The 16,351-nt window shown below is 55.2% G+C and overlaps 1 protein-coding gene across 1 annotated transcript; it reads right to left on the bottom strand.

The window, feature by feature from the left end:
* Positions 1-844: 844 nt before the first annotated feature.
* SERPINH1 (serpin family H member 1) lies at positions 845-9,251 on the bottom strand. The gene is made up of 5 exons (XM_075546288.1): positions 9,092-9,251; positions 4,837-5,510; positions 3,610-3,708; positions 3,272-3,504; positions 845-1,793 (listed from the first exon to the last, which is right to left on the bottom strand). The coding sequence occupies exons 2-5, from the start codon at positions 5,465-5,467 to the stop codon at positions 1,491-1,493; spliced, it is 1,266 nt and encodes a 421-aa protein (XP_075402403.1). The 5' UTR covers positions 5,468-5,510; positions 9,092-9,251; the 3' UTR covers positions 845-1,490.
* Positions 9,252-16,351: the final 7,100 nt, after the last annotated feature.

Genomic DNA, 16,351 nt, shown 5'->3' with positions numbered 1-16,351 from the left:
CTGCCCACCCTGCTGCCTGCTGGCAAACTATCTGTCTTGACCTTGGACCAGCAGCCTGTGTGGGTTGAAGGACCTTCAGTATATTAACGATTTCATGAAAGTGAGTTGAACTGAACCTTCTGTACTGCTGTGTGGACTAATCAGCTATTGTATTACTTTTCACTGTATAAACCTATCCTTTTTTAAAACATATATATATATATAATCATAAGTCTCCTGGTTTTATTTATCTAGAGAACACTGCATAACACAAAGTCCAGTATGTCTGATAACCCTTGAGCAGCAGTTCTCAACCTGTGGGTCAAGACCCCTTTGGGGGTCAAATAACCCTTTCCCAGGGGTCACCTGATTCATAACAGTAGCAAAATGAGTTATAAAGTAGCAATGAAAATGTTATGGTTGGGGTGACCACAACATGAGGAACTGTATGAAAGGGTTGCGGCATGAGGAAGGGCCTAGAGCAGGGATTGCCCAGTTAATTCCTTCCAAAGCCCCTTCCCCGCTCAGGTAACTTGCTAACAGTAGTGTCTTTGGCCCCGGGTATGGAGGGAGGCTGCTGGGCTGTGGATGTCCACTGAGAGCCTGCACAACAGCCGGACTGGAAAGTCCTGGGCTCCCGGGCCACACTGCCCTCTGGCTCCATGTGCACGCCCTTCTACAGGGCAGTCACAGACAATGAGCCAACCACCTGCCCAGAAACCATTTGCCAAGGCCTAGAATGGGCCTGCCGGGCAGGTCACTACCTACGGTTCCGATTGTTTTTAGCACACCTGGCTTAACAGAGTTTTTTGCCCTTCAGGAGAGTGACAGGTGATTCTCTAGATCCCCCATTCTTCTTCCATGCTCCAACAAAATGTCAAAGTTTTATTGAAAAAAACAAAATTATACGCGTACGTTCTTGGTTTGATAGCAACAAAGGCTGGGCTTTCCCCTTCCCTCCCCATGTTTGAAAAACGGAAAATACAAAACCCCAATCTAATTCCACAATGCCTGTTGCAAATGATCCTTGGCCAGTTGGCCAGGACCCCCTCCTGGGAGCTATGGTCCAGTCCCCACCATCAAAGCCAGAGCTCTTTCTGGGGTGCCTGTTCCTGGGGGGTGGTAGCACCTCGCTTGTAGTTGGCCAAAGTAGGGAGAAAGAAGGCTGGGACAGAGCTGGATTGAGCCTTCCAACTCGATTCCAGGTCACAGATGAAAAAGCACTTGGCGATAAATATGAACTCTGAGGCTTGATGTAGACGGCTGTCCAAGGCCCACAAGATACGGAGTACCCCACCCCCTCTCCGCCACAGCCCAGCATCATGGCATCTGGGGACCAGCGTCCAAGGAGAGTGTGGATCCGAGCTGGGAAGGTTGGTGATCCTGGTCTGTTTCTCCCACCCCACCCCGAGGAATGTCCAAGGCTGGTTCCTCACGTCCCCACCCCCACCCCCACCGCAGCACCCATGTGTTTCAGGAACCCCCTGACGCCCCACGCCCACCCCGGGGCCCTACAACTCATCCCGCATCTTGTCGCCCTTGGGCCGGACCAGGCGCCCAATGAATAGCAGGGAGCCGCTCTGGGTGTCTCGCACCAGGAAGATGAAGGGGTGGTCAGCGTAGAATAGCTTGGGGCTGCGCAGCTCCTCACGCCCGTAGATGTCCTGGTCAAAGGGGTTTCCCTCCGTGTCCCACTCGAAGGCGGTGGCATGGTACACACTGGCCAGGTAGAGGTCCTTCTTGCCCGACATCCGAGACAGGTCCGCCTTGTTCTTGTCAATGGCCTCAGTCAGGCCCAGACCAGCCAGGTGTTTCTGTGGAAGAAGGTGATGTCAGGGGAAGCAGCAGCAGGCAGGCTTCAATGACCCTCACCCTCCAGTCCTGTCCATCTCTCAAAGAGGAGGAACCTTCCATGCCCCACACACGACGTGGGCCCTTTCCAATGACTGCTTTCTTAATCTCACAATGATCCCACACAGGGTTTCTAATTCTTGCGTCACAGGGGAGGGCATTCAAGTTCAGGGAAAAAAAGTCAGAATTCAAAAACTGGCAATGGAGCAATCTTCAGCACCCCGGGGGAGCTGATGTGAAGCTCATGCTGCCTGACCCCCCAGCCCAGAGCCACTGCCCCAGAAACTTTGCTGGAATTAACTTTCCTGGGGGATTCTCAGCATGCCCGTGTCTGAGAAAGATCATTCTAGGGGGCAGCTTTCCATATTCTGGGGCGCTTAGATATCTATGACTTTGGGTATGTGGCTTAACCTTTCTCAGTCTGTTCCCTCCCCTGTAACATAGGGCTTATTGCGACACAGTCCAGAGACATCCGGGGTCGGTTCCAGATGTAAAGGGACGATCACAGTAAAGCGAGATGCACAAATAGGTGGTGTCCCAGTGAGTACAGTGAGCAATATGATGATATTATACAGTGGTCTATTGAGAGCAATTAAAAATCAGAAACAGAAAAACTGCCATCGAGTCGATGCCGACTGACAGCGACCCTGTGGGACAGGGTAGAACTTCCCCTGGGAGTTTCTGAGACAGCAATCCTTTACAGGAGTGAAAAACCCCATCTTTCCCCTATGTACACATGGTGGTTTCGAACTGCTGACCTTGTGGTTAGACGCCACTATGCCGCCAGGGCTCCTGTAAGTGGGCAATAGCCTCATGAGAAAGTTTTGAAATATTATGACCAAAATGGGACACAGAAACACAAAGTGAGCACGTGGTTGGGGAAAATAGATTGCCTCAATTCCAGGTTGTCACCCACATTCCATTTGTAACAAAAGGCAGTATCTGCAGAGTGCAAAGAAGCGATAAACACTATAAACCAAGGTATATCTGCACTTCTATCCCACACACTCACCGCCACCAAGTCAATTCTGACTCAGCACGGACCATAGGACCGTGCCCCTTTGGGTTCCCAAGACTGTAACTCTTTTGGGGAGTAGAAAGTCTCATCTTTCTCTTCTGGAGTGGCTGGTGGTTTCGAACCGCTGACCTTGTGGGTGAGCAGCCCAATGCATTCACCACGATGGCACCAGAGCCCCTACAACATTGTTTTGAGGACTGAGCATTTACTACACACAGGGGCTTAGAAGAATGACTGGTGTGGTCATCACCGTCTGAAGGGCAGGACTTCCCCCCCTTCCCCCTCCCCCCTCCACTTTGCCCATAGCAGAGCCCAGTCCAGCCATTCAGGGGTCTCAGGGAAGATTTGTGGCACAAATGAATGGACGCCCCAAGTGCCCCACTCCCGTAAATCCTACAGGCCCCAGACTGGGCCGTCCCTCACCTGCAGGTCATGGGTCACCTCCACCGCACCCTTGGGCAGGGAGATGGCCACTGCCTTCTTCTGCATCTTCCCCATCCAGCTCTTCAGCTGCTCCTTGGTCAGCAGCTTCTCAAGGCGCTCGAGGGGCTCCACGTGGTGGGGCATGAGGATGATGAGGCTGGAGAGCTTGTGGGCCAGGGGCATCTCCACAATCTGCAGCTTCTCCTTCTCGTCGTCAAAGTAATTATAGAGGCCTGGGAGACGGGCAGCAAGAGCACTGGGCATGCCGTGGCTCGGCTCCGGTCAGGGCCCCAGCCCCTTCAGACACTCCTGGCCCCCCTGCCCAGCAGGGCACTTACCTGTGCGGTGCATCATGGTGACGCCCACGGTGTAGGATCGGGTCACCATGAAGCCACGGTTGTCTACCATCTTGTGGTGGAATTTCTCATCCCAGTGTGCTGTAGTGGGAGGCGGAAGACAGGCTCAGAAGACAGGCCCCACTCCAAGACGTCCCCAGACACAGTCACAGCCCACAGCACCCCGGCTGAGCACCCAGCATGAGGACATGCTCTCTGCTTTGGGGAAGGGTCTTGGTCCAGGACATGCCATGGGCCTCCACCGTCAGGATGTTCCTATAGGAGGACCCTTGGCTCAGCCACCTCCATGGGAGCTTCCACATCCTGCCCTGGTACCTGTGCTGAACTGGGCTTCCCACTACCACTGCCAACTTGAAGGCCTGTGCCCTGGGCAAGAAAATCACCCTTAATTCTTATCTATGACCCCCCCCAAAAAAAAGACCCAAACACTGTGTGTGACAGTGGCCAGAGTTCAATCCTGTCCTTACAAAAGACCCGTGTTCAAACCCAAACGCAGCCTGCAACTGACCACAGGCTCTTCCCACCTCTCCCGCCTGCTCCGCTCACTTGTCACTTGTCAATGGGGTTGCCTGTGCTCACAGCCAGTCCACGGCAGAACTCAACACATGTATGACCCCCAAGCCTACCATTCAGGTCAAGAAACCCTGGTGGCCTCCTGGTTACCCATTGGGCTGTGACCTGAGAGGTTAGCAGTTTGAAACTACCAGCCTGCTCCACAGGAGAATGACAGGGCAGCTCTACCCTCTGCCCCACAACAGGTCGCTACGAACCAGCACCCACTCTATGGCAGTGAGTTTGGGTTCCACGCTGACCATGAGTCAGACACCCCTGGGCCACAGTCACCTCCCAGCACAGCCTGTTTCTTCTCCTGTGAAGTGAACTTGGCCCTGCCTGCCTCCAGGGGTGCTGAAGGATTCGGGGTGATCACAAAGGTAGAGAGCATTTCTCCAGCTCATAATGGGGGTTAGAATTGAGTGTTAAATGTAATGGATGCCAAGACGCCTACTCTGGAATTTTAACGTGTCTAGCACGTGTAGGGAAGACGGGGCTTTCTACTGCCGTCAAGAGTCAGAGTGCCTCCTTGACAGCTTGGGACGAGAAGGAAAAAGCAGTCAGCGTGTGCAGGGATGATGTCAGCACTCTCCTGACTGGCTCTTGGGCGGTATGAAGCCCCGCCCCCGGCCCCGCCCTCCCAGCTTTGGCACTCACGCTTGAAGAACATGGCATTGACCAGCAGGGCGCCGTCCGTGCGCTCCACGTCCTTGGTGACCTCGGGCAGCTTGCCGTCGGTGGTCCGCGCGGCCCACTCGTTGATGGACTGCAGGGCGCTGCGCTTGTCGCGGAAGCTGATCTTGGAGTGCTCGCAGTTGTAGTGCTGCTTGCTGCTGCGCACGAAGTCCTCGGCGAAGCTGACCGAGCTGGGCCCGTACAGCCGGCTGCCCAGCTTCCAGGTCACGTTGCGCGCAGTGCTGTTGCTCAGCGAGCGCAGCAGCTCCCCCAGGCCCGCGTGCACCTCCTCGTCCCGCAGCTGCTCCGCGCTCAGCACCGCCTTGGCCTGCGATGCTGTGGCCGCCTTGCCACCCAAGGACACAAGCCCCAGAGATGAGGCCACCACCACGGGCGACAGCAGGATGTTCTCCACCGCCTGGTCCTTAGCCATGGCCTGGTATAAGCTGAAGGCCAGGCCGGCACTGCGCTCGGCTAGTGTGGTCGCCTTAGGGCTCAGCTTCTCCGAGGTGCCTGGCGCTGCTGCCGCTGCCGCTGCCCCAGGCTTCTTCACCTCGGCGGCCAGGGCCACGGCCAGGAGACAGAAGGGGCCGATGAGCAGGAGGGCGCGCATGGCTGGGGGTTAGGCTGTGTACACCTCAGCGGACCTGTGAGGGCTGTGGAGAGAGGGTCGTCCTGAAGCCCCCGGCTGCCCTCTTTGCCACCAAGTCTCCAGGTGATGGCAGCAAGAAAGCCAGAGATCTGGGGAGCCCAGACCTGACCCCCGGGGCTACTCAAATAGGGCTCTGTGTGCCCACCTGACATCTCTATACAAAAAAGGGACCCTTGACTCCCAGCCTGTAAGTCATCACCTGGCCACCCTATTAATTCTAGGCATTGGACTTACAACGCATACTTATCTGGATGTCTGTTATCTATTTTTTCTGTTCCTAAATAAGGCTGTGAAACAAACCAGTTCAGTTCCCTGCTATGTCCCTCCCCAGTGCCTAGCGCACAGCAGGCCAGCGCTGCTCCTGGATGAATGCCAGACAGGGCCCGAGTCAGCCAAGGATGTGGGTCCTCACCAGCCCTGATCCCACACAGCCCTGCATCCTCTTCCAGCCCTGGGCTGAGCGGCCACATGAAGCCCAGATGCCTGAGCAAGGGTCACAGCAGGAGGAGCTGGAGACCAGCCTGCCCATGTGCCTGTCATCCTGCCCCTCCATGCTGATGAGTCACTGTTTGGTTCACTGATTAGAGGGGAGACCACGGACTCCATTCTATTGCCACAAGGTGACCTTGAGATTCTCTGGGGAGGGGTTAGTACTGGATTCCATCCCTCTCTGAGCCTCAGTCTGCCTTCCAAACTGCAAAGGCCTAGATGTCTGTGCTCAAAGCCTCCTCTTTCTGGGCAAAAACCTGACCTGCCCACAGCTCCTGAAGCAAATGGGAAATCCCCAGTATACAAGGTCTTTGAAACCTGGGGAGCTGGAGGGGGGTGCTTCCTGAGGAAGCAGCACGGGCAGGATGCTGTAGGAGTGGGTGAGTCATATCTTAAAGGAATAAAGACACCCCCTGTCCCCCACCATCACAAAGGTTGGCCAGGTGTCCAGCCTTCCCGGAAGCTTGGACCACATCCCATCGGACAGCCACTCAGACCACAGGATCTGTGGCTTTGGGGTTGCCCTCTCCACCCAGAGCAGTACCCCAGGCCCCGGAGGCAAGTCCCATTCCCCTCTAAAGGGATGCAGCTTCAATCAAGGCAGTCTCTGTGAGGGGTACAGTTGCCCGCTCCCTGCCTTCAGGAATTTCCCCTCCACTTCTGGTGGGGGAGGCGACTCTGAGAAGGAGCGAAGGGGAGGCTACAGTCCGAAACATGTGGAACCCCAGTGGGAGACCCTCAGGACTGTGGCCTGCCTGTGGGTCCCCGTTTCAGGAAGTTTGCTGCTGCAGCCTTGCCCACCTCCCAGGTGCGTGAGGAGGGGGCTGGAGGGAGGTGAGAGGGCCCTGGAGATGCACAAATACCCAAAGAACAGTATAAGAGTCCCATCCTAAAGTATAGATGGGGTTGAAAGTGGGGGATTCCCTGGAGTGGCAGGTCACCTCCCTCCCTCCCAGCCCTCGCTCGCTCCTTCCCCACCAAGCCGGGGGTGAAGGGAAGGTGGATGAAGGGGGTGGATTGGCAGAGTGACCAATATAATGCATTGACTGAATGAAGATGCTTCCAAAGTAAAACACTACTCATTCTGGCGCTGGGACAGCCCATGCGGTCAGCCTACTCTCAGGCCTCATCTAGTCCAGAGAGTTGAGGCGGATGCCGGAGCTCAGCTACCTCTGTCCGGGAGGGAGGGAGATGATAATGGAGCCATCTGGCTCCCAGCCCTGCCACGAGGCCGCCATCTCCCCAGCCAGCCAGCCAACACCCCCCCCCCCATCTCCACTCCTCCCCCAGCTAAGCAGAACCTCAAAGAGCTGGGAGGGACTCCTCAAGAATGCTCCTAATAACTAGTTTGGGATTCCTGGGCTGCCACACAGCTGCTCTCTGGCTCTCTAGTGACGTGGCAGGCAGGAAGCGGAATTCTCTCCGCCAGCCAGCAGAGGGGGGCTTCCAGCCCAAGGAAACTGGAGGCCTGGCATCAGGTCCCAAGGACTTGCTGGGGGCTCCAGGGGCCTTTGCTTCCCAAGTGCACAGGCTCTTAGCAGGGCGCTGGGCAGCCACGTCAAACCCATCGGGAGCAGAGGCCGGCAAGTCACTGCAGGCACCAACAGCCTCCCAAAGCCCAGCCCACGTCACCACAGAGAAATCCCAGCCTTCGGGCCAAGGTTAGAGAAGTCAGTCCCACCAAAAGCATACCAGCTCACATAACAGAGGGCTGAGCCCACAGCTTCGGGTGGGCTGGGGCTTTTGTAAGAGAGGAGGAAGGAGGGAGGCCAGAGGGCCACCAGAGGGTCTCAAACCCTGTGCAGGGACTGGAGAGTCTAAAGTACCTTGAAACTGCCTCAGAGGGGGGTCATTGCCTGCCTTTTTCATTCTGAAAGAAAACAGAAGAGTGAGGTCGACGGGACTGGGGCGAAGGGGTGGTGGTCAGGGCGGCCCCCAAGGTCCAGTCTCTATAGGGCATCCCATCTACACCCACCCGTAGCATGGCAGGTATGCCCCGTGTCAGGTCTACAGGGGACTTAGAAGTGATTCCTCACTGTACAGCCAGGGAAACTGAGGCCAAAGACTCCCTAGTTACCTAAACTACAAGGGGGTTAGAAGGACTGGGTCTCGCCCTCGGAAGCCCAACCCCCAGCCTCAGCCCCGCCCCAGGGCTGTACGTGGTATCAGATCTTACAACCAGTGCAAAAGAAATCTGTTAAGAAACCCCAGGGCAGAGTAGAACAAAGGGTGCAAACAAGAGATCTCCACAAGAGATCAAGGGAAGGGAGGTGGGCGGGTGTGGCTCCAGTCGTGAATTCCAGGGACCTGGAGCCCCTCCACTTTCCCTCAGCCTCCATCCGGGCCCTGGGCCCCAGAGGGACCAGCCGGAAACCCGGGAGGAGGAGGAGCCGGGATCGCCCTTCTTCCTCCTCCTCTTCAGCCATCTCAGGAATGTCCCTGCGCGGGGGCAGGGAGCCCGGTCTCTAGAAATGGCCTCAAGTCTGCAGTGGCTGACTCCGGGGACTAGATGTCTGCGGGGCAGAGTAAGGGTGGCGGTGACAAGAGGCCAGCTGGGAGCGTGCACATCCGGGCGATTCTTCTCGCTCTTTGACATTTTTTTTTGGGGGGGAGGCTCTGGTGCCGGCCCAAGCCCTCCTTTAACTGCCTCACCTACACCTCGGGCCACTGATAAGAAACTGCGGGCCGCCATCGGTGACCCTATCCAAAAAAGGAATCCCATGAGCCAAGAACACCACCCACCCACCTCCACCCTCCGGGAAATCCGAGGTGGTTCTGCATCTGCAGGAAGTTCAGGACACATCCTGGCCGCAAAGCTGGCTGCAAACGGGGAGACCTAGACCTCATCTCCTCGTCCCTGCTTCAGAGGCCTGGCCACCCCGCGCCTCCTCTCTGCTACCCTCACCCCAAATCTCTCGGGCCTTCTCCCACCCCGGCTCTGACCGCTTCCATGCTGTGCGCCTCACCACCTCGGCCGGGTTCGCCATCTCGGTCCCTCCTATGCCAGGACTCCCGACTGAGGGCTCTCGACTCGCCGCAGCCCCTTGGGGACCACGGGCCTGGCTCCCCACCGCCTCCGGGCCCCCCGCCCCTCACCTGGGCTAGGCTCAGCGGGCGCGGCGCCGGGAAGTTCCCTCTGAGGACGCAGACGGGATGTGTTCTCCAGCCAGCCCCCTGCTCCCTGGATCTATATATGGCGTCCCCCTCCCCTCCCGCCAGTCCCGAGAAAGAAACTTCTGGAAAAGTTGGAAAAGCTTCCGGAGGGCGCCTGGGCTCCGCCAAAAAAAGTTCAGAGACCTCCCCCAAACTGCGGGGCCCCCGCCCCCTTGCTCTCCAAGCACTGTCTCGGCCCCTGGGTCCTACTGCCCCGCCTCAGGCCCTTGCCCGACCAGGGCCACCCTGGTGTCCCCAGGGCTCCGCGGGAACGGGGCCCTCGCGGGCGGGACTCTGGGCTCCGGGGTGCAACTCCGCAGCTGCGCACTCTCACTCGGGGCTCTCTGTGCTGGCCCTCACCCTTCTGCGCCCTTCACCTGCCGTGAAGCTGCTCTGTGACCCCTGTTTTCCCCGTCTGACACTTAACTGGGTCTCCTTTTCCCATTGGCCCCATCTCCGCTCAGCGGGGGGGGGGTTGTGGAGGGGGGGCTCCCCGTTGTTTCAAAGGAGGTGGGCAGACTTCAGGAGACACCCTGAACTCCTATCACTAAGCTTGGACTCACTCCGGCCAATTGGGGAGGGGAGGCCGGGGAGTGAGGGGAAGGGTTGAGACCAGACCCAATAGCTTACTGGCACCCGGAAGCCCAAGAGCCAGAGACACCCAGGAAGGTTGAGTGGGCCTGGAGGAGGGCACCCATAGGCCCCTGGCTTCTCCACTGAGTGCTGTGTGTCTAAACAAGTTACTTCCTTTTTCTGGCCCTCAGAAATGTGGCCCCTGCTTCTCTTCCCATCTCTCTTTCTCCTCGGTTATCCCTGCCCCCTCCTCCCCGCCCTTCCCCACCCCTTTCTGAGTTCCCTCCACAGAATCTCGGCCACCGGATCAACTCCTCCCACCCTGCCGAATCACAACAGATAGAGCCTTGCTCTGAGTTAAGCTGGGTATTCATTACTGGGGGAGGACAGTCACAGTCCCTGCCCTCAAGAATGCACATTGTAAGGAGGGTGTGCATGTGAGTAGATAACCCCGACCCCCCTGCTATCTACTTTCCTTAGAAAAATGGGCCCAAGGACACAAGTTGGAGAGGCAGGGGCAGAGTAGGTGGACAGAGACATCCAGCCACTCATTCATTTATTCACGTGTGGAATCAGATTGTGCTGAGAATCTTCTCTCTTCCAGGTGCATGTGTGTGAATCCTGAAGGGCACAGGATTCCCAGCAGGATTCACTTGGGTCTCCAGCCTCACTGGGGGCTGGGGCCAGGGGTTCCTTGGCGATGGTCTGCCTGGGTTAGGCGACTGATGCTCAAAACACAAACACCTGTTCTAGATGTCTTGACAGGACATCTAGAACTGCCCCCATAGGGTTTCCAAGGGGGTGCTCTTCCTGGAAGCAGACTGCCACCTCTTTCTCCCGTGGAATGACTTGTGGGGTTCCACAGCTGACTTCCAGTGAACAGTGAAGCTCATAACCACGGTGGCACCATGACTCCTCCCCACTGCTCAGACATCTGATCCCAGGGACTGTGGGGAACCTTGGGCCTCAAAGCATCAGACTTGGAATCAATGTGAAAGCATCATCGAGGACTAGGCATCTCAAATGACCATTGTAGGATATGATACCTTAGATTAGCAACCGAGAGAATCTTTGGCTCCAGCTATGAATCTCAGAAGGTTCAATCTCAGTCAAGGGAAGTTCTGGGTTGGAAAGCATCTCAGAGCATCTTTCTGCGGCCCAGGCAGAAATCCTAAAACAGATGAGCATCCAGATACCTCCAGGCACAGGGAGCTCACTTCCTTCCGAACAAGATCATTTTTTTAACTAGCCACTAAACTCTCTGACCTTGGAGTGATGGAGTCTCTTCAGGGTAATGGTCCTCCTTCCTCCTACCCGGCCTGCTGTGCGTGACTTCTAAGGAGTAAAACAACAGTGGTTTGTCAGCTGAGACTCATTGAGAACCGCACGTGTCAGAGTAGAACTGGGCTCTTCCAGATGCCTCTTGGTGGACTCGAACCCAACCTTGCTGTTAGCAGTTGAGAGCATGCAGCACCCAAGGACTCTGCTCCTAAGGATAACCGGGACCCCGGGCCACAAAGGCCTCTGAGATTTGGCCCCAGCTCACCATTTGTTGAGTGAGTTAAGGAAAGGTTCACCTTGGTTTCTGTCAGGTCCAGATATCGAAACCCCACAAATATTTCCCACTCTCACAGACTTTCCTTTCCTCCACAACCGCACCAGAACTTGAGAGGATGACCTGAGAGTGCTAATGACTGTCCCACTTCAGATAGAGTAAAAAGAAGCAATTCTCTCTATTTACAGATAGGGAAACTGAGGCTCGGAGAGACTGTCAGTCTCCCATGCCCTCACAGCAGCACAGCAGCCTGTGCAGCCTGTCACTGCCCTGGCCTCCCCCTGTATGCTCATGAAGTGTCCCTGGGGGCTCTGGAAGGCTACAACCTTCTCCTTCCCCTGCGTCCCCAGCACCTGCATCATAAGGCAGGCATCAGAGGGTCTTGGGTCAGCCAGCCCCTGAGAGCTTGATGGGAAGTGGCTACCTGAACCACGATCCAAACCTGGTCTCCCTGAAGACAGAATGGTAAGGGTGCCTTTAAATCTCCCGGATCAGCACACACACACAAAAAAGTCAAAAACCTTTGCCACATTATTCTTAGCTCTGGGCCCATTCCAGGCCTGCGGACTGCAGCCCTCCCCCCACACTCTGAGACTGCGCTTTCTGGAAAGGCACTCTCTCTGAGGGGAGAGGCACCAGAAAACGCAGAGACACGCTAGCGCAGAGACACGCTAGCGCAGAGACAATTTTGTGTGGGGGCTCCTCCAGCGCCTTCAGCGCCCTGCTGTCACCGCCCCTGCTATGCAGGAGCCCAGCTGGAGTCCTCTGGGGCATCCCAAGATATGGGCAGCAGGAAAGAAGAGCACCGGGAGGAGGAGTCCCACTGCATTCACAGGACCCAGAGGAAAACTGTGGCCCATAGAGGACCAGTCATCTTCCCTGTTTCCCAGTGAGCTAGACAGGCCCAGGTCCACCAGCTATTACAGAAGCATCTTTCTTTGGCCCCAGGAGCTAGATTAGCAAACTCTTCACCCCCACAGAACCCTAGACAGGGGCTAACGTGTCGTGTAAGTATCAAACACAGTGCCACATTTGATCCACAGGAAGGAAGAAATCTCCTGCTTTTAAATGGAGATCAGAGTGGCTAGGCGACATGCTCAAGGTCACAAAGCAAGTTAGAGTCAGGAGTGGAACCTGAACCAAGTTCTGTTCGACTGTGCCGTGGTCCTGGGAAGGGGTGGAGGAGACAGGAGTGACATTTAAGGGCTGTGTCACAGGAGCTAGTCACACTATAGAGAATCTCACTTTTAATTATAGGACAGAATTTGGAAAGGCGTTTAATCTCCTTTTCCTTTTCAGATGGGAAAACTGGGGCCCAGGTCCAGCCAGCAGTCCCTCAGGAGCCAGCCAGCACAGGCAACATGTCTTTGAGCCAAGATCTGCTCTCCACTCAAGGCCTGACGGGATTTCTGCAATCTCCAGTCCTCCCTGGTGTAGCATGGGGCCTTGTCATCAAATCGGCTGCCTCTGTGCTGCCACGTTGGAGAGTGGGAGGTTGGGTGAAGGGGGCGGGAGCTTGACCACTGGTCCCTCCCTCCCGGCCTGCTTTCACTCCCTCCTTCTTTGTCCTCCCTCTGCGGTACCTTCACCCACAGATACATAACACACAGTTTAACACATGCCACCCGACGTGCTAGATACATGCATGTACCCACCCACTCCCATGCTGAGTGAGCACCCAGCACTGTACATGCACATACATGCCTAACTCTCCTGCAACCCCAAGGCACCACACAAGGCATATCTGTGTGTGCCTGGGCTGCGCATGCACAGAGCCAGAGAGTCAGGGGTCACGCTCCTCTCTTCGCCCTTCTTTGCAGTGGAATTTTGGGGAAGTCACTTCCCTCTGAGCATCCATTTTCCTTTTGTAAAATGAGAGGGCATCAGGAACCCCAATAGCGTGTTGGTTACTTGTTGCATTGCTAACTGCAGGGTTAGCAGTTCGAAACCACCAGTTGTTCCTCAGGAGAGAGAGAGGAAGCGTTCTATTCCCGTAAGGGGTTATAGTTCGACGGAGTCGCTGTGTCTGAGTCGGCATGGACTTGATGGCAGTACATGTGTTTTGTCTTGAACTCCTCCTTACCATTCCACTCCCTGCCTCGTAACAGCCCCCACTGCCTCCACCTGGAAACACACGGGCATTTCTTGAGCACCTACTATGTGTGGTTGGGGTGTTAACCAGGCCAAGGGTTTTGTTCCCATTGGGTCATGAAATGAGACAGGAACAGAAGGCAGTATCCTCACCCTATTTCACAGTTCCAGCCATCACATCAGCATAAAACTCCCCCGTGGCTCCCAGCAGCCCCTGGAGGAAGTCCAGGCCCCGGAGCTCCGGGCAGAGACCTTCCAAGAGAGGAAGTCCCAAGAGACACAAGCCCAAAGGAGTTTGGAAGGGGGGAACACATCTGGCTTCTGGGGGCATTGGAAGCTACCTTCCCTCCCTGGCATCCCACCCCGCTGAAGGGAAGAGGCTCCAGCCGCCTGCAAGACTAGTTTTGGAGCGCTGATGTCATGCTTGCCACACAGTGTCCTGCCCTTTCCCCCCACCTCCCTGTCATTTCACTCCCTCTGCTCATTTGCTCCCCCACCCCCTGGAACCACAGGACATCAAGGCAGGGAGCACAGGGGGCCCAGGCCTGTCTCAGGACACCCCCACTTGTTTCAGCCTTTTTAACCCGGGTCATTCCTGGACCCCTCATCTGTAAACTGCTCCAGCCCAGTGTGTGGAGGGACCATCAAGTCCGTTCCGACCCATAGCGACCCCACAGACGACCGAGTGAGACACTGCCTGGGCCTGCATCTTTCTCAGTTGTTCTCACACTTGAGCTTTGTTGCAGCCTTTGTGTTAGACTGTCTCCTTAAGGGCCTTCTCATTCTCCCCGCCCCAAACTTATGGAGTGCAGAAAGCCCTGAGCTGGCGGCTCAGGGCCCTGGGACCCTGTTCTGGCTCTCCCTCTTTTCACCTGAGTGTCCACCACCGAGGGCTCCGCCCCGGCAAAGGGAAACAACGGTGCTCAGGCTGGGAGCGGCTGGATAACAAGACATTGATAGGGGAGCCCTTTGTGAACTCAACAATGCCGCAATGCCGTCCTTGGAGATGACATCTCTGTCACCACTGAGAGTATCTCCGGACTATATAAAGGGACTCACTATCTATTCACACATAAACTTTTGAAATGATGTGTGTTCTGTTTGGGGTAAAAAATCCAATTTCAAAACTCTAATTCAAGGCAATGCCTTTTTAAAATAGGCGCCCAGGCATGCAAGCGTCTCAGAAGGTTTGTTTGGAGACATTCGATCGCACTGCCCTCCCTCCCATTTCTCCGTGAACTTCTTGAAGGCCCCTCATATGGGGTGCTCATTCTAGCAGAGGCCTGGAATGCTGATTTCCAGTTGGAGGTGGTCTATTGTGCAGCCATCAAAGACAAGGAGGGGGTGCAGCAGGGAGCCACGTTTCTTACGGAGCAAGAACGTCTGGATGGTCAGATAAAAAATAAAGCCATTGGTAAAACAGCATGTCTCTGACTGTTCTATGCTGAGCTACAGACGTCTGGGAGGATGTTCACACTCACCAAACGTCACAGTGGGCTTGTGTGGACCTGACTTCTTGGTTTAGGGGTCATGGTCTCATGGAGCTTATTTACTGCTTCTCTTCTGGCTCCTAGTCCATCGAGTAGTACCTGGGGTCTTCAAAACTTGCCAGTCGCCACCCAAGATACAGCAATGGAGGGTTATTCACCGGTGAGCAGTGAGCTCCTGAACCACAGACCAGAAGAATTGGATGGTGCCCAACTGTCTTTACGAAGGGTTCTGATCAAAGATTGCGTAGAGGAATGCTGATCAAAAGAAGCACACTTCAGAACAGATTCTCAAATTCCATTTCAAATTCTCGTAGAATCCAGACTTCCCGGAGCCACGAGGCTGCACAAACCCCTGAAACGACCGCTCTGAGATCCCCTTTAAATCTTAAACCACAGCTATCTTCTTCAGACCAAGCAGTAAGCTGAAAATGCGGGTTCCAGCCCATAGCGACCCTAGAGGACGGAGCAGAACTGCCCCTGTGGTTTCCGAGGCTGTGAATCTTTACAGGGGCAGAGAGCCGCATTGTTCTCCTGAGGAGCGGCTGGGTCAAGTTGCTGACCTTGCAAGCTTTACCTCCTTCGTCACCCAAACAACAGTGCAGTTCAATCTGTAAAGAACAGCCGCCGTGAGCAAGGTGCTCTTGTAGAAGATCGATATCGGATCAAAGGGGCAACTGGAACCTAGAGAGAGGCCATGGGGCAGTGAGATTACGCTAGTCCTGGTGGCGCTGTCAGGCAAACTTCAGACGTGGTGGTTAGCTGTCAGGCTAACCACAAGGCCAGCAGGTCAAACTCACCAACCCTTCTGGAAAGAAGGATCAGGCTATGTGCTCTTATAAACACTTACAAAGTCTCGGAACCCTACACAGCAGGAGGGGAGAGTGTCGGCCCACGGGCTGCTGGGTAGGACCCACGAAGGCATCAATACCAGTTAACGCCTCAGAGCTGACCAAAGAGAAGCCATTGCAGCCAACACACGAAGGGTGGGTGAGTTGCTTAACTGTTTGAGCAGGATGGCCCGAGAATGAAGTTATAAATGTCCACACGGCCCTTGGAAGGAAAAAGGCTCCCCACCCCTGCTCTCTAGGGGCGGAACCCCTGGATAGGATGGCAGTGGATTTGGTTTGGGTTTTTGAGATTGATATGAATGGGCGAGGAACAGTTTTGGAAAAGAGCGTGGAAGGGTTGCGTAGTTGGAAGAACGTATCGATGTCACTGAACGGAACACGGAGACACTGTTGAGTGGGTGTATGTATGTTCTGTGTATATTTTCAACACCAACAAAATACAATGAACTTTTAAGTGTCATGGTCATTGCTTTGGGGTGTGGGCATATGGCATGCTTCCCACTTAAAAATATTTTTTAAAACATTTCTCCTCTTGGAAGATCTTTACAATGGACTTGTAGTTAAGAAATAAATAATACGGCGTGTGTATACGTGCGTGTATGCATATGTATACACACACAAACGGGCTTCAACAAGCTCGTGGGAA

This window comes from Tenrec ecaudatus, chromosome 4 (genome assembly GCF_050624435.1).
Source record: "Tenrec ecaudatus isolate mTenEca1 chromosome 4, mTenEca1.hap1, whole genome shotgun sequence".
Lineage (NCBI taxonomy): Eukaryota > Metazoa > Chordata > Mammalia > Afrosoricida > Tenrecidae > Tenrec > Tenrec ecaudatus.
The sequence above is the reverse complement of the archived record's forward strand: the minus strand, read 5'-3'. Positions and strand labels throughout refer to the sequence as shown.